The sequence below is a fragment of the Cavia porcellus genome, unplaced genomic scaffold, assembly GCF_034190915.1.
Source record: "Cavia porcellus strain 051 isolate PalLab524CR breed Dunkin Hartley unplaced genomic scaffold, mCavPor4.1 scaffold_9, whole genome shotgun sequence".
Classification (NCBI taxonomy): domain Eukaryota; kingdom Metazoa; phylum Chordata; class Mammalia; order Rodentia; family Caviidae; genus Cavia; species Cavia porcellus.
This window is the reverse complement of record NW_026947492.1, coordinates 20413793-20433462: the sequence shown is the minus strand read 5'-3', so window position 1 is coordinate 20433462 and position 19670 is coordinate 20413793. Positions and strand designations below refer to the sequence as shown.

At 51.6% G+C, this 19670-nt stretch overlaps 1 protein-coding gene and 1 long non-coding RNA gene across 22 annotated transcripts in view; one reads left to right on the top strand and one right to left on the bottom strand.

Annotated features, from left to right (window-relative positions):
• St3gal4 (ST3 beta-galactoside alpha-2,3-sialyltransferase 4) overlaps positions 1-19670 on the bottom strand; it is a 40303-nt gene that overhangs the window by 17411 nt on the left and 3222 nt on the right. For 4 of the 21 annotated variants that reach the window (XM_063256037.1, XM_063256038.1, XM_063256040.1 and 1 more), the window contains exon 2: positions 13601-13680. The exons of 5 other annotated variants lie outside the window; for them this stretch is intronic. In XM_063256037.1, coding sequence (XP_063112107.1) covers positions 13601-13680 — 80 coding nt within the window. Of the gene's footprint in view, positions 1-1537; positions 1561-11329; positions 11459-13600; positions 13681-17378; positions 17472-19670 lie in introns of those variants that run through there. 12 more of the 21 variants (XM_013155489.2, XM_063256042.1, XM_063256047.1 and 9 more) reach the window with 9 other exon arrangements.
• On the top strand, positions 10613-17760 carry LOC134477639 (uncharacterized). Its single transcript, XR_010049723.1, has 3 exons — positions 10613-10851; positions 16277-16462; positions 16618-17760. It is a non-coding gene; the product is annotated as an uncharacterized LOC134477639 (long non-coding RNA).

Below are 19670 nucleotides of genomic sequence, written 5' to 3'. Positions count from 1 at the left end.
ACTCACCCTTAGCCCTTATAGGGCTTTTCAAGTCAGATTTTTGGTTTGACCATCAAGCCAAGTTGCAAACACAGAGCAGATTTTTTTCAAACCTTGCCGTTCCAGTAGTGGAAAGTTTGAGCTTGGAGCCATTTGGTAATTCAGATAGGTGTAATTTTATGTTATAAAATTACATGCTTTTATAGCTTTTCCATGAGATTATGGCCTTTGGCCAGGAGATTTACATCTCCAGATTCTATTATAGTGTCTAGAAGATAGCAGTATCCGATGCCAAAGTTAAAGCCAGAAAGGTTTAGCTCACAGTCTGTTTCAGTTTTGTAGTCTAGTTTCAGTCTACAATCAGTTGGGTCCCATGCAGGGTGGCACGTGGCAGGGGCAACTGTTAATGTTGGTAGAAGACAGCAAAAGCAGTGCAGAGTTTAATAGTGTCTTTCTGTCCCTTATATCTTGTCTAGATTGCTGGGATTAGAGCAGTGCCAAACCAATCAGTGACCTGATTAGTGATTACACACACCTTTAATCCTAGCATCACACACAGTAGATTCAGCCGCCTCTGAAAAAGCCCTGGGACCATATGAAGCTTTGGGGGAGATACCTAGGCACACATGTCTGTAGATGTCATAACAAACAAGCAATAATGAGATTAAGAATAAATTGCATCTTTTAGAAACAGCTGAAATAAATGGTATACAAGCTGCACCCTGACCTCCAGGCCCTTCTGCCTCTAATAAAAGCACTCCAGGAAGAAGTGGCCATTTGAACTCCACGTATCTGGAAAGTTCACCACTTCCTAAGGAGCAGTTAGGGAAGTGGGGCTTCTGGTGCAGCCACGGGCTTCAATCTGAGTCCCCCCAGGCAGGCTCCCTCCAAGACACAGCCTCCAGCACCCACAGCCCTGGTGAGCCCCAGAAGTTCTCCAGGGAGTTTTCCACGCACACAGCTGCATCCATAGGATCTTTGAGGCCCGCTAGCAGGACACCAGATCCACACGAGCTCTCTGCCTTGGCAGCCACATCACACCTGACTCAAAGGCCAGGACTCTCGGGCCCTCCCCACATCTGGTGACCTCAGAGCAGCAATGTGCTATCCCTGACCCCAGTGCATTTCTCCAGCCTGTCAAGTGCACTGGTGGCAGTCTGTCCAATATCTCAGATAGGACTCGAGCTGGGCTGTGGATAGAGTTATCAGTGCCTCTGCCAGGTGAGGCAGAGTGAGGCTCCAGACCAAGGGAGCCTCCCATTGTGTCAGCCACTCGGGGTGCAGGTGGCACCTAACTGCAATTCCTCTGAATGGACTCATCATCTGTGTCACTTCTCCTCTGCCTAAGAGCCTCTGTGGGCTCCTTATTTCACCTAGAGAGAAAGCCCACGCTCTTGCTCCTGTCTACGGGGATGTGCATGGCCAGCACCTCCCTCTTCTTTCCCGGTTCTCTCTATCTCGATGAGGCCAGCAAGGGCCTTTGTACTTGCTGTCCCTTTGGCCTGGAATGCTTTTCCTTCAGACATAGGTGGGGATACCTAGACATCGAGCTCCTTACCTCCTTTCTCCACCTCCCAGTAGCAGTCCCTTGCACACCCAACACCGCAAACTTCGTTCCCCTGCTTGCAAAGATCTGATTGTTGTTCTGCTCCTCGTCGTGACACCAAAGTCTAGAACAGTGCCCAGCACACAATCGGCTCTAAATGTGAGCCTACTGAATTCACAATGGATCTGTTCATCAGAAAGGCAGCGTCAGAGGACAGTAGGACTAGGGTGGAAGAAGCAGCATTAGCAGTAGAAGCACATTTCTGGTGTGGCGCTGGTGGGACACTGGCTGGCTGGTGTGGCCTCACTCACCACTGTGGGGGGCAATCACAGCATGCCTGTGGGGGCAGGGGTACCACCCTCCTTCCAGGCTTCACAGAGACAGCGAAGGGCATAGTAATTGGTGCCTGGAGGCCACAGTAGTGGATGGGGTGTCTCTTGAGCTATACAATCTCTGAGCAGAAGGAGCCAGACAAGTTTTCACTGCAGCCACAAGGCTCTCTCTGTTCTCACTCTTGGGCTCTACGGCTGCCCCAAGACCCCCGCCGCTCTGCACCCTCCTACTCGGAAGCACCAGCACTGTATCAGCCTCTCGTCAGTGACCAGTCACAAGACAACCAGGGAGCATCTGAAGGTCATACTTCTGCGCCTGCCTGCAGAGGCAGACACTTTGCATTCCACCAAGCTGATACGACAGGGCGGGAGGCAGGAGAACAGGCCAGGCCCAGGCCACGTGGAAGGGAAAGCTGGTGCCAACTCGGATCTGCCCAGGTCCCTCCTAACGCCTCCCTCCTGAAGTGAAATGCTCACCCCAAGGATCTACAAGGCACTGGAGTCTGGAGCTGGTGCCCAGCTGGCCACTACCATGGCCAGTCCCTCGCTCCCTCTGCCGCCCAGTGTCTCCCTGGAAACCTGGCTTGCACCAGCCAGTCCTCTCTCAGTCCACCTAATGGTCCCAAGTCCCAGCCATCTGTCAAGTGTTTGAAACGTAGGTACTCCACATAGGCCACATAGGGTGCCTATGGAGAAACATCACTGGATCTCAAAGACTTGGTATAAACAACAGCAACAAGAATTAAGTGTCACCTTAACAACTGTTTCTACTGATCACACACTGCAATGGTAATATTTTGGCTATACTCTGTTTAAATAGAAAAATTGAATTTACTTTACTTTTACTTTTTGAAAATGTAGCTAAATTATGTTATGAAACTAATTTCAGCTGGGTGCAGTGGTGCATATGTATAATCCTTGCACTCTGGGAGGCTGAAGCAGAATCATGTTTGCATTCAGCCCAGGCAACTTAGTGAGATCCTAATCACAAAATAAAAAATCAAACGGAGCTCAATGTAAAGGCCCGTGTTTGACTCCCAGCACCAGGGTGAAAAACTGAATTATGAGGGGCTGGGGATTTAGCTCAGCGGCATAAGCGCCTGCCTTGCAAGCAGGCAGTCGTGAGTTCGATCCCCGGTACCGATTAAAAGGAAAAAGACAAAAAAAAAAAAAAAGAAAAACTGAATTATGTGTGCAGCTTGCACTTGTGACCCCTACTCTGTATGTAAAGGATAGGACTGGGCTGGACAATCTCCAAGATCCCCCCCTTGCTTAGGCTTTCTGTGCCTTGAAGGCAGTGGTGTCCACCTCCATGTGTCCACTGGAAGCAGCTGGGAGTTGATTTGGTTCCATTTACTCCACATGCTCCACTTGGAAAAGCCTAGACTGGGGTCTCCATGGTCACTGTGATGCAGATCTTGTGGTCCTAAGGTCTTAAACACCCCAGTGTTAAGACCTCTCTTGCTACACGCGGCCACTTGTCCTGGCCCATCCAAGGTGACACTGCCCCCTGGTCGAGGGCTCCATGCCTCTTTCCGATCCTGGCATCTGGGTCCAGTCCTGGAGGGGAGCCGCCCCTCACACGCCCACCCACGTGGGCAAGTCAGATGGCACAGTCTTGCCAGAGCTTTGTCACCTTCTCTGGCCAAGAGCTGTGCCTTGCGTCAGAGTGGAGAACAAATAATGCATGGGGCACACAGGAAGTGCCCAGCACAGTAATCAGAAGTACTCCATCTGCATCAAACACTTGGAGCCCACAAACTGCCACCAGGTAAAGCGGGGTGCGCATGCATGCATGTGTGAAAGAAAAACACTATCGACCTATCTGTCTACGACAAAAATTAAAGATTGTGAACCTTACACTATGCACAGCTGACTGTCCACTGAGCTGAGAGTCCTGGATCACCAGGGCTTCATCAGCATGCCCCGAAGTTAAGAATTCTAGTTTGCATGTTCTCTCCCCACCCCCACACCAATTTGAGAATGGATCGAGACTGCAGTCAGTGCACCAAGTCTTGCTGTCGGGTCCTTGTCAGGGTAAGGGATCTGGACCAGCGGCTGGGACCCCATATCAGACCACCCTCTGGGTCTTGCCTCCTCCAGACCACAACTTCCTTCAGATTACCCAAATGCCAGGGGCCTCACCACACCCTCGCCCACCTCTGTCCCATCACCCTGCTAATTTCCACGATGGCAGTTACACCACAGTGTTGCAAGTACCCAGCACATTGCTCCCCAGGCAAGTGAGGACTTCCTGTACCCACAGTCTCTCTAACACCAAGCTGAACACAGGAAGTTGACAATTCTCTAAATAAATGGATTTCTAAATTATTTGTTCACTTGAGCAAATCAGGTAACTGTGAGCAGAAAGTTTCACCAAGTTCAAATCCCCTCCTCTTTTGGTGTGTTCAGGCAGGGTCTCACTGTCCAGGCTGGCCTGAAACTCATAGGAATCCTCCTGCCTCAGCCTCCCACATGCTGGGATTGCAGGCATGTGTCCCTATGCCCAGTGTGGAGCCCACTCCAGAGCAGCACCCTCTCTCTCCAGAACGGAACCTTTTGCAGCTGCTCCTCTGCTCAGTCGTGTGTGGTACTCTGGGGTTCAAGCTTTGACCACGTCACAGACAATGCATATGTCCACAAGCACTGTATGGTATCAGAAAAGAACACAGTGAAATTAAGAGAAAGACAAAGGACACAACCTGATGCACTTTTGAGTGGAACCGTCATCAGGATCTTGAAGAGATATTTGTATACCTCTGACCCCAGCAGCATTAGTCCCAAGACCTGAAATGTGGAAGCCACCAAGCATCCATGGAGGGACACGAGATCAGCAAACATGGTGTACATGTAAAGTGGAACCATTTCCCACTGTGAAAAGCAAAGTCTGGCTTTTGCTACAAAATGCACAAGCCGCAAGGACATTATGTTTTTGGAAAACACAGGCACAGAAAGACAAATACTATGTGATTCTACTTGTACGAAAAACTCAGAATAGTCAAATCTCAGAAACAGAAAGTAAAACCGACGTTTGGCAGAGACAGAAGGGTAGGGACACGTGGAGCTGTTCAATGGGTACAATTTCAATTTTACAAAATGTGATGACTGATGACAGGGACACAGGTAGCTCAGTATGAATGTACTGAACTATACTTAAAAATAATCCGTCAAGGGGCCAGGGGTTTAACTCAGCAGCACAAGCTCCTGCCTGGCAGGTGCAAGGTCGTGAGTTTGATCTCCAGTATTAAAAAAAAAAATCAATCAAGATTAAAATACAATACTATAATTGTGTATTTTACCATAATTTTTAAAAACTCAGGAGCAGAGCTGGAGTAGCAGCTCTGTGGTAGAATGGTCACTCAGTATGCACAAGGCCTTTGGTTTGATCCCCAGCAGCCCCCAAAACAACAAGAAAGGATTTGACATACACAGAGAGACACAGATAATCTCGCAAGTTAAACTGACCCATGTAATAGACATGAAAAGACACCAGAGACCAAGAAATGCACACATTAAACTCAAACATCATCTCTCACACACTGCTGACAGGAATACAAACTAACTAGAAAAGTTAGGCACCATGGCACACACCTGTAATCCCAGCATTCCGGAGGCTGAGGCAGGAGGATCACTGCAAGTTCAAGAACAATCTGAGCTACAAAGTGAGCTCAAGGCCGGCCTGAACTGTACAGCAAGACCTTGTCTCACAAAAACAATGAAAGAAAGAAAGAAAGAAAGAAAGAAAGACAGAAAGACAGACAGACACCCATCTAATTAGAAGACCATTCCCTAGTATCTATGAAGCTGAAGACTTATACACTTTACAATCTGGTAAGTCCACATATGAGCACACCTTAGTGTAACTCTCCCTTGTGTGAGTATACACCATTCAAGAATGTTCACTTAGCGAAATAGCAAAATATGGAAACAAATATTCATCAGCAGACAGTAGCTAAATACATTGGGATGCGCCCATTCAACTGATTACTACAGAATCACTGAAATGAAAGGAACTAACCCAGATGGATCATTTTGGATACCCTTGAAAATATGGTGGTAGGGGCTGGGGATTTAGCTCAGTGGCATAAGCGCCTGCCTTGCAAGCAGGCAGTCAGGAGTTCGATCCCTGGTACCGATAAAAAAGAAAAAGACAAAAAAAAAAAAAAAATATATATATATATATGGTGGTAAATTTTTAAGTGTTATGCGAAGATAAAATATGAACCCCCCCGAAATGATACATACATAAATTGTGTGTGCTTATGTTTATGACAAAAGAATAAAATACAGACACATGGCTGTCTTTTTTTTTGTTCTGTTTTGTTTTTTGAGACAAGGTGTTGCTATACAATCCAGGCTGGCCCTCAACTCATGGCAATTCCCCCATCTCAGCCTCTCTGGTACTGGGATTACAGGTGTGCACCACTATGCTTGGCTTTTGAAATATTTTTATATTGAAAAGACACAATAGAGATTTTAAAGAAATATAAATTCAGAGACCATATAACAATCAATGGGATATAACCATGTATATAAAATTTTTAAGTGAGAATAAAAGACAAGCACCTATGAAAAAATATTTGTAACACATATATGGCATAACAGACCAGTTAATTCTCTTAGCCTCTAGTATACTTACGCAAATCAAAAAGAGAAACCCAAGAAACCAAATTCAATAGGAGCCCAAGGACATGAACATACAGCTTACCATAAAGAAGTATCAATGGCACATAGGAAGACACTTGCGTTCATTCAAAAATTCCAGCATGGTTAAGACACCATTCTTGCAATGATCTCAAAAGCTGAGTATAAGGGTCTGGAGGTTCTTATGTGTCAGGAAATGAGGCTTCTCACAAACATGTAGGAGATGTGAAAACCAGATTAACTGTGTAGGAGGGGATTTGGTGACGTACCATCAACGGGGGATTCCCTTGCCAGCAGCCTGTTCTGTAGACTCTCCTGTTATCTATCAGTACTTTTACTGCGGAATTTTTGCCGTGCTAGGGAATCAAACCCAGAGCTCTGACCACACTAAGCAAGCCACATTCTACCACTCAGCCACACTGGTCTTTTTCTTCACTTTTCATGGTGAGACAAAGTCTCACCAAGTCACCAAAGGACTTAGGTTTGAATTTGCAATCCTCCTGCCTCAGGGTCCCAGAGTGTTGGAAATACAATCATGCACCACCACGCCTGGCTGCAGAACACTTTTAATAGCAGTAAAAGTGCTATTAAAATTGAAGTGCTATTGAAAATTCTTGCACTGAAATACAGCAGAAACTCTAAGCAACTAGGGAAAGAAGGGTGCACATCTATAACTGTAAGAGCAAGTGTGTTAAAAGCCAGTAGGAAACACTGTTCTGGGTATCTCTAAATGTACTTTTTTTGGGGGAGGGGTACTGGGAATCAAACTCACAACCTCACACTTGCCAAGCAGGTGCCGTGCTGCTGAGCTATATCCCCAGCCCCTCTAAATGTACTTTTTTTTTTTTTTTTTTTTTTTGTCGTTTTCCTTTTTATCGATACCGGGGATCGAACTCACAACTGCCTGCTTGCAAGGCAGGTGCTTATGCCACTGAGCTAAATCCCCAGCCCTTCTAAATGTACTTTTAATAAAAGGGTTACAGGCATAGATAGATTCATCTGTTCAAAATCTACTCAGGAGGATGTAGGGGGGAAAGGTGGCTGCCCTCCTGGAGGACAGGAGTCTGCAATGGGAGAGGTTTTTTTTTTTTTATCATCTACTCTTTGCTCTGTTTGACTTTTCCTGTGTGTGCTGCAAGCACGTTTGTGTGTGTGTTCATGTGTGTGCTGAGACAGGGTCTCCCTGTTCCGGACAGGCCTTGAACTTGCTGTGTAGCCAAGGCAGGCCTAACACTCAAGATTCTCTTGCCTTGGCCTCCCCAGCTGTGTGATAACAGGTGTACATCTTCACACCCAACTGTTTAACCTCCTTAAACCCCTGAGGTCCAAGCAATATGAATGGAAAAGTTGCTCAAGAGAAGAATGCTAAGTTGGAGTTTCACACACGGACCTGAATTCCAGACTGACCATCACCTGTGTGCCGAGGCCCCACCACCTCACACATCTCGGGTTTCCGCTTAGCCAGGCTGGGAAAAAACACAGCACTGTCCCGGAAGGTGGCTGGAACCATGGCTCCAAGAATCATTACTGAAGTGGCACAGCTGACCTCAGAGGAAATAGCCCGCACCACCTACATCTCACAGATCTGCCCTCTTGTCCCTTCTGTGCCCCACTCTAAGGACAGGGGTCCTAACAGGACATACACTGGGCAGGCAAGGCTGGCTGGGGGCAGTGGAGCCGCCTGCCAGACCACACGCCCTGTTATAGTGCTTGTGTCTACATCAGGTCTCCTTCCTCTCACCCTCTCTTTCACCCTCCCTCTTTCTCTTTCTCTCTTTCTCCTCTGGCCTTCACACTGAGCTATGTCCAAAGCCTTTTTATTTTTTTAATTTTGTAACAGCGTCTCACTAAATTCCTAAGATGCCCAGCTAGGTTCCAACTTTTGATCTTCCTGCCTCAGCCTCCCAGAGTGCTGGGATTACAGGTGTGCATCACTACACCTGGCTAGAAAAGGTTACTTTTTCTTATTTACCCAAAAGTTCAGTGAGGGCTGCAGCAATACCATTCACAGCAGCTTCTCCTCCTCTCCTCTGCAAGCCGCACACAGCCCCATGAAGAGACCGGGTGTGCCCAGCGTCACACAAAGTCCACTGGCGTTTATCCTTCCAAGTGTTCCCTCCGACTGTGTGCCCGAGGGTGCTGTTTTCATGAGAGCTGTGCTTCATGAGACACTGACACTGCTATGCCAGGGCAGCTGGACAGAGCTCTAAAGGGAGGTCACCCACAGAACTAACCTTGTGGCCCCAGGAGAGCTAGAGGCAACACCCCCTCAATTCCCTCTACCTGCTGGGTCTGTAATAAATATCCCCATCCCAAAACTGGTGGAGACTCCGGGCCCCTTAAAAACAATGAGACTGGGCACCCAAACAGAAGCCTTACGCACCACCAATGCACAAACACAAAGACAGACTCACACCGTGGATTTTATATGTAGGTGGGGACAGCACGTGACAAACAGATAAGTGACGGCAGGAACCATGTAATAACCATGTAATAATGACAGAGTGATAAGGAAGCACTGTTGTTTTTTAGTGACACTGGAGATTGACGCCAGGGCCTTTGCACTGAGTGGATCCGCCTTTTTTTTTTTAATTTTCAAACAGGTTCTCATTAAGTGACTCAGTGACCCACCAAGCCCAGCCCGGATGCTCCTTTGTGTCCAGAAGGTTAGGACCATCTCTCTGAGGAGCTGGCTCTGACCTGAGACCTAGAACCAGAGGTTGCAGACTGAGAAGTGCAAAGACCCTGAGCTTACCCCGATGTAGGGGACAGAATCAAGTCTCAGATGGCAAAGAAAGGGCAAAAGTCGTATGGGGAAGCCACAGGGGCCAATGGTGGAGGACACTGTAGGGCACCCCAAGGGCCCTGGAGTGTACTCTGGGTGTCAGGAAGTCACTGGAAGGCATTAATAGAAGGTTGACATCGCTGGATTCTTTTCTTTTACTTTATTCTTAGTTTTGAAGTGCTGGGGATTGAACCCAGGGCCCTGGAAATGCTACGCACTGTGCTCTGCCATTGAACTACATCTGCTGCCAGCCCTGGATTAACTTTTAATAGGTCCCCGGGCAGTTTCATAGCTATGGTTCATAATTTAAGTTAATTTTTAAGCTGCTTTATGTGGCAATACTCTTTTATTCCTATGGACACATGAAGAGTGCCCGCTTCCTCCTCCCTAGGAGGACCTGATGAGACCAGTGCACACCAGGAACATCATTTACCCTCAGCCTGGCCTGGGAATATGGCCACCTGCCTTGCTGGGTGGGGAGAGGCAGGGGTGGCACTTGGGGAGTCGCCCTCTTCCTCTCTTCCTGGCAGCTCGGAGGTCCTGGCCAATTCCAGCTGAGCAGCTCTGTCCTGACTAAGCTCAGTCCTTGATCTTCTTAGCCCAAGGCAACAGGGACACGCCCCTCCCAGTGCCCTCCTGCTGTCCACAGGGGGTGCCCCCTCCCCAGAGGCCTCTCATCCCTCTGCAGGTGATGTCCTCTCCAGAGCAGATAAAGATGCACCCCGGCTTACAAGAAGCCCCCTGTAACCTGCAAATACTGTAAGCTTAAAACGTACTTACTGCCTCTGCTCTACTCAACATCACAGCTTAGCTCTCCATCCACTGCTGGGTATCACAGGTTCAACCTGGGGAATGTGGGCTGACCGGAAGCTGTAGCTGGCTGCCCCTGCCTCGCATCACAAGACACTCCTACCACACATGACCAGCCCAGAAAATGGCAAAATCCAGAATTATAAGTATGTCTATTGAATATGCATTGCTTTGAAACCACAGTAAAGTAAAAAAAAAAAAAAAAAAAAAAGAACCCACTGAGCGAGGCATAGTGGTGTAGCCTCAGCATTTAGGAGTTGGAAAATTATTAGTTCCAGGCCAGCCTGGCTTACAGGAACAAAAAATCCACTGCAAATTGAGGACAGTGTGTACTCTCAAAGACCCCAGCTGGGACCGATATAGGGCAATAGTCGGTCTTGGGACCATCCCCCACCCCCCGCCCCAGAGGTGGATAAAATTCCAGCTTTGCCCCACCGTGGTACCCATAAATGCTGCTGCCTTTCCACTGTGTCTTGGAGCCACAGGGCTTCAGGAAATCCTCTCTGGCTCCTGAATCACTCCTGCGGGACTTACGCCCCTCCTCCCGGTGCATTCAGGAACAAGGAAGTTTTGGATGGTGAAGGGAAGGACCCAGAGCCCAGTACAGTTACAAGGAGAAGGGAAAAGGGCCAGACCAGTGGGGAACAAAGTGCCTGTGAGATGGTGGTGCCCTCCCCAGAAGAGAAGCAAAGACCTAGGATAGAAATCCAAGCCTCTACGCCCTGCCCAGCAATGGATCACCCTGGATTGAAGAGGTAAGCAGACCCCTCCGGAGCGGTCTCACATCTGCAGTCATGCAGTGGAATGAGCTGGTCACACATACATGACCCTCCTCTCAGTGGACCATGAGGGAAGGGCAGGGGCGGCTGGCGTTAGGTGCTGCTGAAAAAGACTTGACCCTGCCGTCCAGTCTCTCATGGAGTAGAGCAGGTGGCCAAAGGCCACCCCTCCCCTGGGGCTCACCTGCCTCCTCGGGAGATGACAGAGCACGACAGCCCCATCATATGTCAAAGCCAGGAGGCACAGGTGGCCTTTCCCAGGCCGATCCTGCCTGTCACAGGAACACACTCATCTCACACTAAGATCCTCATGGCAATAACCTGCACACACTTCTCAGAGTACACCAAGAACACAGCAGTGTCTACACACACACACACACACACACACACACTCGCAGGCAGGCACAGGTCTCATTCCTCCCCGTTCTTTGTCCCCCGCCGCACCCCCACATACAGCATCTGGGGCCTGCTGGGCCCCCTCGGCCTGGGCGCTGTCTTCCTCCATGCCTCCGCTGGGCTGCGTGCTGCCCGCTGGTACCTTCAGCTTTAGTTCTGGCTGCTGCTGCTTGTTTGTCAGACTGCAGTTCCCTGGAGCTATCAGCCTGCAGCTACAGGGACCAGGCAGTGGTTACGCCAGCCCTCTGGGGGCCTGTCCTGTCGAACTCCGCTCCCAGGAAGAGTCTAGCTGCTGCCGAGATCAGATGTATGGAATGGGGGTTTCAGGAGAGCCAAACAGAGGAAGGGTCCAGCAGAGACCCTGGGCTGGCTCCCCAGCCACGCTGATGGGCCCCATCGGTGTGGCACTCTGCCAGCAGCTTGTGCTTACGGCCACATACACAGTAGAGGCCGCCGCCCAACGGAGGACTCTCCCTGCCCCTGTGCCCACAGCAAACTCATCACCCACCAGGCTTCGCTGTACTTGGGCCCTAACAGTGTGAGAGGGATGGTCCTCTGGGCCCAGCAAAGCACCTAAGCCCTACAGACTCCTAGCCCTCCTGAGCTGGGTCTCCTACATACGCATACCTGAGCCCAAGCCTCAAGGGCACAGCAATTCTAGGATCATCCCAGTGCCCAGATCTGGGGGAGGTGACGTGAGGGCAAGCCCCAGGACATTCAGAGCCTGGAGCCCAAGGATTCCAGAGTCTGTACCCCTCACACACCTCTCCATAGAGCAACAGGTTCTCGGCCCGACAGAACCCCCCTGCTGACTCAACTCTGGAAATGGTGAGGGTCCAGCAAAGTGCTGGAAACCCACCTGCCCGGTGAAAGCCAAGCCCAGGGTAAAGCTGGTAGACCACGACCGTCCACCCCTGCAGCCTGGGGACCAGGCACTACTTTCAGGGCCAGTGGGAATCTTCCCAGGGACATCTGGGCTCAGAAAAAGACTCCACACACAGAGGAATGAAGGAGCAAACTGAGACAATCTAGGAGAGGAGCCCCCATCTGAAGGCTAGAGACGCCAGAGTTCCCAGCAGCCTCCGGGGCCTCTCCTGTTTCCTCCTGCCCAGGATGGAAGGGAGGGGTCAGGCTAGAGCACACAACCAAGCCTAGCCAGTTCACCTGGCCTTGCTGGGCTGCTGGTCCAGCCATTCTGGATGGGGGACATTTTTTTCCTACTCTGTTTGGACAGCTGCAAGGACAGCAATGGTGAGAAGAAGATGCTGGGTCACAGGTGGCCAGGTCTCCAGAGCAGCTTGGAAGGCTGCATGCAGGAGGTGGGAAGGGGCTTTAGGGCTGGGCTGGAGGGGCACGCAGTGAGGGCAGCGAGGGTAGTAGTCTGCTCCTGAGACCTAGAAAGAGGGGTGGCCATTGGGTTTCTGCAGGTGGAGCTGGCCTCGAAGGCCAAGGGTGAAGCCGGAAAATGATTCCCTGTTCTATGGAATTTGTTCTGTTAAAGGGTGAGGCCACAGACAAGCTCCTGGTGCCCAGCCCTAAACCCTTCTTGGGCTCATCCCAGACAGGTCCCATGGCCTTCTCCAAGCTGGCTGGGACTGGATGGATGCGCCTATAGACAGGAAGACAACAGGCCAAGGTCTGCATTCCAGGAGGCAGGAAGTGAACTGTGAGGGTGAAGCTAGCATCTCTCGCCCCTCCTCCCACTGTCTCCATGGTCTCTCTCCAGGCCACGTCTCCTTTCTACCCATCCCACTCTGCTGTCTCCTGGTCTCCATCTCCACCTCCGCTTGCTGCCTCCCCATCCCCAGTTATGTAAAGGGCCTGAGAACACACAGAGAGCTTGTTGTCAAACCAAATCCATAAGGAGCAGGAATCAGCCAACGCAGCTGTTCCCCATTCCCTCTGCCTTGGCGGGGTTGAGACTGGGCAGGAAGCCCCTCTATGCCTCTATTTAAGGAGACAAGGGACAAACACTGGCCCCAGGGCCCTCAGGCAGCAGAATGGGTGGCCGGGGATCAGGCACTGTTTGGTAGAATCACAGCAAGAGACCAGCTGGCCCGTAAGACAGAACAAAGTCACATGCAAAGCCTGGGTTAGAGACCACAGACAGGCAAACTCCGGATTAGAGCTGGCAACACAGTGCCAGGCCCTGAGGAGAGAGGGTACAATTTTGCACGTGTACCCTGTGTTCCTGCCCCCACACAGAAGCATGCCCACATGCTCTCCTGAACACACACAGCCCATGTGTGTACTCAGCCACATGCTTCAGCCATGCACATACACACAGACACAGTACATGCACCAGCCCAAGCACAGCAGGTGTGCTCACCTGGCAGGAGTCTGAGTGGAGCCCTCCTCTCTGCTCTGGCCAGCTCTCTCCATCCTAGCAGGTACCTCTGGGGGAAAGAGCTGGAGAGAGGAAGGCGGAGGGCAGGAGTCAGGCCCCGAAGCTCTGCCTGCCAGCCCTTGAGAGACCCTCAGGCTGTCGCAGCTCCAGGGTCCACCTGCCTGCCTAAGATGTCCAGGGAGGTTGGTGAAAGCCCAGGGAGCGGTGCTGAGGACTAAAGGACTGAATTTCTGGGGCCACTATACCTTCACCCACCCAACTGCAAGCAGCACCATTTTGCTCCAAGAAACCAGAGCTGCTGGCATGTGGGGCTCCCTCTAGGCTTCCAGCAGAGGCTCTCCAGAGCGTTCATGGCCTCCAAAGAACCCAACCCAGGCTCCCCTATGAGGACAATCAGAATGCTGAGCCTGGGGTGCAGGAGGGGAAGAAGGACAAAGGGAAGGGGAGAAAGAGGAGGTGGATGCAAGCAGGCAGTTGTGAGTTCGATCCCCGGTACTGATAAAAAGGAAAAAGACAAAAAAAAAAAAAAAAAGAGAAGGTGGAAACCAAGACTGGGATGAACAGTACCTCAAGGAGAAATATCCAGAGGAAAAGGAAAGAAGACAGAAGAGAACTGAAGAAGAAAGAGAAAGAGGAAGGGGCCATCGAGGGGAGGAGAAGGGGCAGGAAGTCTGGAGAGAAGGGCCCACACTGCCCTTGGGGACAGTCTCCCCTCCTCTAGCAACACGCCTCCTCTCCCAGCCCCTGGGACCTGGCTTTCTCTGCTGGACACAGCCAGGCCCATGAAGTCCAGTGAACACGCACTTCCAGGCCACTCTCTTAGCCCACCCAGTCCCAGGGACCCACCATGCCCCACCCTCGAGGGGGGTCCAGCCTCAACAATCCCAGCCTAGGGGAGGGCTCTGGAAGACAGGCTGACCTAGAAAGGCACAGCAAGAGGTGGGCTGGAGGTGGGAGGGAAGGGCAGGGAACTGGGGTCACTCCTAACTCTTAGCACAAACAGACATGGCCCTGCCTCCTCCGGCCTGCGACCTTAAACAATGAAGTGACTTTTCTGAGCCTCTCCTCTATCACTGGTGAAAAAGAAACATCAAGGGAGCAGCTACTGCAGTGGGGCCGATACTGTCCTCTGTAGCCCTGTGGACAGCTGTGCTGACTGAACACTGATTGAAGACCTGCCGGAGGCCACATGGCTGGACATTCAGGAGACAGAAGCACCTCCTACCTGGCCATCTGCCCTTCTTCCCTGCCACAGAGCAGGAAATCTTCAGCCTCTGGGCCCCACCCTGGAGTACCAGAAAGGAGACCAGCCAGCTTTTACAGAGTGAACCTGAATGTTATCTGAAAAACTATCTCATTAACAACTGTTCCTTTCGGAGGACTAAAGTGAGCCAACAAAGGTAGGCAGTTCTGCTCGGTTCAAGTTTTTTTTTTTCTGGTCTTTTTCCTTTTTTTTTTTAATCAGTACCAGGGATTGAACTCACGACTGCCTGCTTGCAAGGCAGGCACTTATGCCGCTGAGCTAAATCCCCAGCCCCTCAGTTCAAGTTTTGCAAGGAGGGAGAAGCAAAGAACCTGCAACCTCCTCAGAGAATACAATCCCCTGGCTCCACACCACACCCCAAACTTTGCCCAGGGTTCCCTTTGGGCTCGACTGAGGTTCACTTAGGGCTCAAGCAGCCCAGGAACCTCTTCACACCACAGGAGTGAGGCCCACACAAGAGTGGGGAACACAGAGGGAGTCAGGAAGCCTTCACAGAACCAGCCCAGGGTGAGGGGGCAGATGCTGGCAATCGAAAAGTCATTACTGCAGGTGCCCAGGACATATGGGGCACAGGCAGGGAAGTGTGGACACATGTGCCCTGCGACAGGGAAACTGGGGCACTTACTGAGGCCAAATAAAGCCAAGAAAACTTCTGCTCCAGTTCCAAAAAAAAGTGGAAAGCCAGTGTGTAGAAGAAAAGCGGAGTTGTCAGCCAGGTATGCTGGCACACACCTGTAATCCCAGCACTCTGGGAGGCAGAAGCAGGAGAAGCAAACGTTTGAGACTAGCCTGGGCAACTTAGCAAGACCCTGTCTCAAAAATAAAAAGGGCTCGGCATGCAGCTCAGTCAGAGGCCCTGGGTTTAATGCTAAGTACCACAAAAAAGACAGACAGACACACAGAGAGAACCTTTACTCCACAGAGGCCACCCAGGGGAAGCTGTACCCTCAGGGATGTCTTTCTTGAGCCCCAAATAAAGAGGAAGCTGACATGGGAACAGTTGGTGGTACTGTAGTACTAGTCAGTTCAAGAAGCCTGACGGACTGGAGAGGAGTGACAGGGAGGGGAAGGTCAAGGCTGAACCTGGGGGGAGGGGTGGCCCTCTTCAGGGGCAACCTTCTGCCTGCCCCCTGGGCTTCTGCCCTCCCCCTGCTGTCTGAACAGAGAACTCCATCCCTTGCCCGCGTGGACGGGTAGCTCCAGCGAGGCCAGGCCCCTCTCCTCCGAGACACGGCTCACCTGGCAAAAGAGTCTGGCTTGTTCTTTGGCCCTCAGAAAAGGCGGAAGGAAGCAGGGCTGGGACAATGTAAGGACATTAGAACACGTGAGCTACCTTTTCCATTCATTCATCAAACAAATATTTGTTAAGCACTTATTTGCTACTCATCTTCCAGGCATTAAGGATGTAGCAGTGAACAAGACAGATAACTTCCTGGAGCTTACATCGAAATCCTCCAGCCCCACAGAGGAAGACACCTTAAAATTGTTCAAACTCATTTCACACCACAGACATGCTCCAGCCAACAGTGGCATCTCCTCCGTACTGCCTCTGTCAAGGTCACAGCACTCTGTGCTCCAAGGTATGCAATGACAGGGAAGCCACAGGAAACTGCTTCTGAACCATGCAGGGGCGCCCTAAGCACCCTCTAGTATCCTCCCCTCCCAGCCTCTGTGGAGTCTCGGGTTAGGGATCCACCAAGCACTAATGCACTTTTAGTGCAAATTTTATTTACAGTGAAGAAAATCTGAGGCTTTGACTCTGGCTCTGTGTCAACTGCTTGGAATGAAATGAAACGAGGAATCGCTCTCACACGCCCAGAGCTCCCTGGGTCCCTGCATGGCTGCCCCCCCAGGGATCCCAAACGTGGGAACTCCTCCTGGCCCCTACTTGTCTCCTGCGGGCCCTCTCTCCTCCGGATGTGGACAACCTCAAAGGAACAGGGAGAACTGTGGTTGCTGAGCCTGCTTTCGAGGTGAAGGGGAGCTCTTACTGGATGGAGAGGGGATCTTGGGGGACCTCTCTGACCTTAGGCCAGCCCAGGCCTGGGCGTGCACGGAGCAGGGCCAGGCAGCAAAGGTTCTACCTGGCAGCGGTCTGGGGATGCCAAACACTGAAGCAGCCACCTCGGCGGGTTCCCCATGCTCGGACCCCGCAGGGCCCCTCCCCTTCCCCACGTGTCGCTGTGGTTGCCGGATGAGGCCTCGCAGCCATGTGGGCGGCCCAGCGCCTTTCCAAAGGAATAGGAGCCGGCAGGCAGGCCAGATGGAAGCAATTACAGGCGGGAACGCCGAGCCGAGCCGGGAAGCGGGAGGGTGGGGGCTGGGAGAGGCCGACAAGGAGGAGGGGAGGGGAGCCAGGAGCGAGGCGGGAACCCAGGCCTGTCCAACCCAAGCGGGCTGCGAAGCCCAAATTCAGGGTGCGGGCAGGGCAAGGAGGCAGGATCCCACCCAGAAGCGGGGTTTGTATCACCAGCCCTCGGGCAAAACCGTTCACACCTTGGAGTCCAAGGCCCCTTTCTTTTTTCATCACAGACCAAACAGGTAGGACAAGCTCCAGCTCAGGGGCGCAGGCGAACGGGACCTAAAAAGCTGAAAAGCGGAGGTTTTGGAAGAAGGCTTGGGTCTGTCTCGGTTTGGCTGCTTAAGAGCTGTGTGACCTCAGCTCTGCGGTTTAATCTCCCCAGCCTCCACGTCGTCATTTCCAAATGGGCTTAAGTGGCAGGCTAACTGAAGGGATATAATAAGTGCCCAGGGGCTGGGGATTTAGCTCAGCGGCACAAGCGCCAGTCTGGCCAATGCGAAGTCATGAGTTTGATCCCCAGTACCAAAAAAAAAGCACATTTAAAAAAAGTTAAAATAAAAAAAATTTTTAAATGTGTTAGGCTGGGCTTCTAATACATGCTTGGGTGATAAATGGTAATAGCCCTTTTGATATTTTCTAAATTGCTTTTCATTATGACATTTTTTTTGGAGTCAGGGTCTCGCTATGCAGTTCAGGCTGATCTTGAACTCACTTTGTAGCCCAGGCTGGTCTCAAACGTGCAATAGTTCTCTTGCCTCAGTGTCCAGATAGCTGGGATTACAGGCTCATTATGACTCTTTTCTGCTACACTTGGGAGACCAAGCACAGGTGACACAGCCACAGCCTGCACCCTGGAGCAGAGCCTGGGCCCAAGAGGGAAACACAAATGCATGTCAGCCTAACCCTCTCCAAACCAGTGCCTGAACTCTGCTACCTGCCTCCAGACAAAAAAGCAAGCAAGTTCCTGGAGTCCCGGCCCCCAGCCCAGGCCTGACTGAAGTTGCAGGAGGAGGAAAAAATGACCCTATCCTACTGCTCCAGCTGCTCCTGGCCTTAGAATCAAGGCCCACCTGGGAAACAGGCTCTAGCAAGACCCAAACCTCACCTCGATGCCAGTAGCAGCATTTCCTCCCTGCTGGCTCAACAGCAGAACCCAGGGCTTCCATGTCTAGACACACCATTCTACCTGGCAGCTTTGGGGCTGGGGTGGGTAGAGACAGGATGCAGCCCCAGGTGAGGGACCAACCAGGACTTGACCTCTGGACATTCATCCTCTCCACAGTACAAAAGGCAAACTCCTGTGCTCCTTAGTCCAGGGCACCTAGTGGAGGCTGGGGTGTCACCTGCTGCTGCTTCCCTTTGGCCACTTTCTTTGAGTGTGTCCAGAAAGCTGTTGGGGTCAGGGGAGATTCCAAGGCCAGGGCTGCCCAGGGCCCAGCCACGGGCACTCAGCACTCGCCAGCAGAAGCACTTCTAGAAAGGCAACAAAGGGCAGAGGCAGACTTGTGACTGTAGTCAAAATCTGACACTGCCACTGACAACCAAAACCTTGGGTCAAGGAGGGCCTGGTCTTGGAGAGGAAGAAGGCTCCCGAGGGGCCGGAGCACACGACACAGGAGTGAGCTTCAGCAGCAGCTGGCTGCAGGAACGTCTCAAAGGACACCAAGTGAGATGTCAAATAGGGCAGTGCCCAGAGGTGGGCACTGGGCGAGCCTCACCACCTGTCTCATCCTGTGACGTCCAGGGTCCAAATAGGAATCCTCTTCTAGAGCCCAGGCCCTCTCCCCACCCACCCTCTCCAAGGTCCCCTTCTCTTCCTCCCCGTCTACCCAGGACCTGGAACCTGGTCACATGCAACTGTTGAATACTGGTCTAAGGTACAGCATCTCACCCCTGTCAAGGGCAGCAGAAACCTAGAGTACTATGGGAGGAGTCATGGGCAACATCTGGAGCAGCTAGGCGGAGGAGACCCCCCAGAAGGCTGGGGTGGCCGGAGGCAAGGGCAGATCAAGGGAAGGGTGCGATGATCCTGTCAGGCCATCACATATTAGGTTTAAAAGGGAGCTGGCCTCTCTGCTCTTCCCTGGTTGTGGGAAGGAGGTCTTTTCCAGGATTTCAGACAATTCCAGAAAAGAGCAGGCTCTTGGTTCTGCCCAGCAAATGAAATCTCATGAGACTAAAGAAGCTGGGAAGTAGAGGTGCCAAGGCACTCTGCCTCTGAGCAGAAGGGGTTGAGTCACTGCTTCAGTGTAGAAAGTGCCAGGGTTCCTGGGCCTGGCCCTCCACTTATGAGGAAGAAGCCCCTGTTGCCTCTCAGCAGCTCATCACTCCCAAGGTAACCAAGCCTGTGGGCCCCCGAGGGGCACAGAGGTGACTCCTACTGACTGCCCCAGCCCTGTGCCTCTGGCATGCTAGGGGAATGCTGTACCAGGGATTCACCTCTGCCCCTAAAAGGCTTTCATACCTTCTTCCCTCCCATCCCCTCC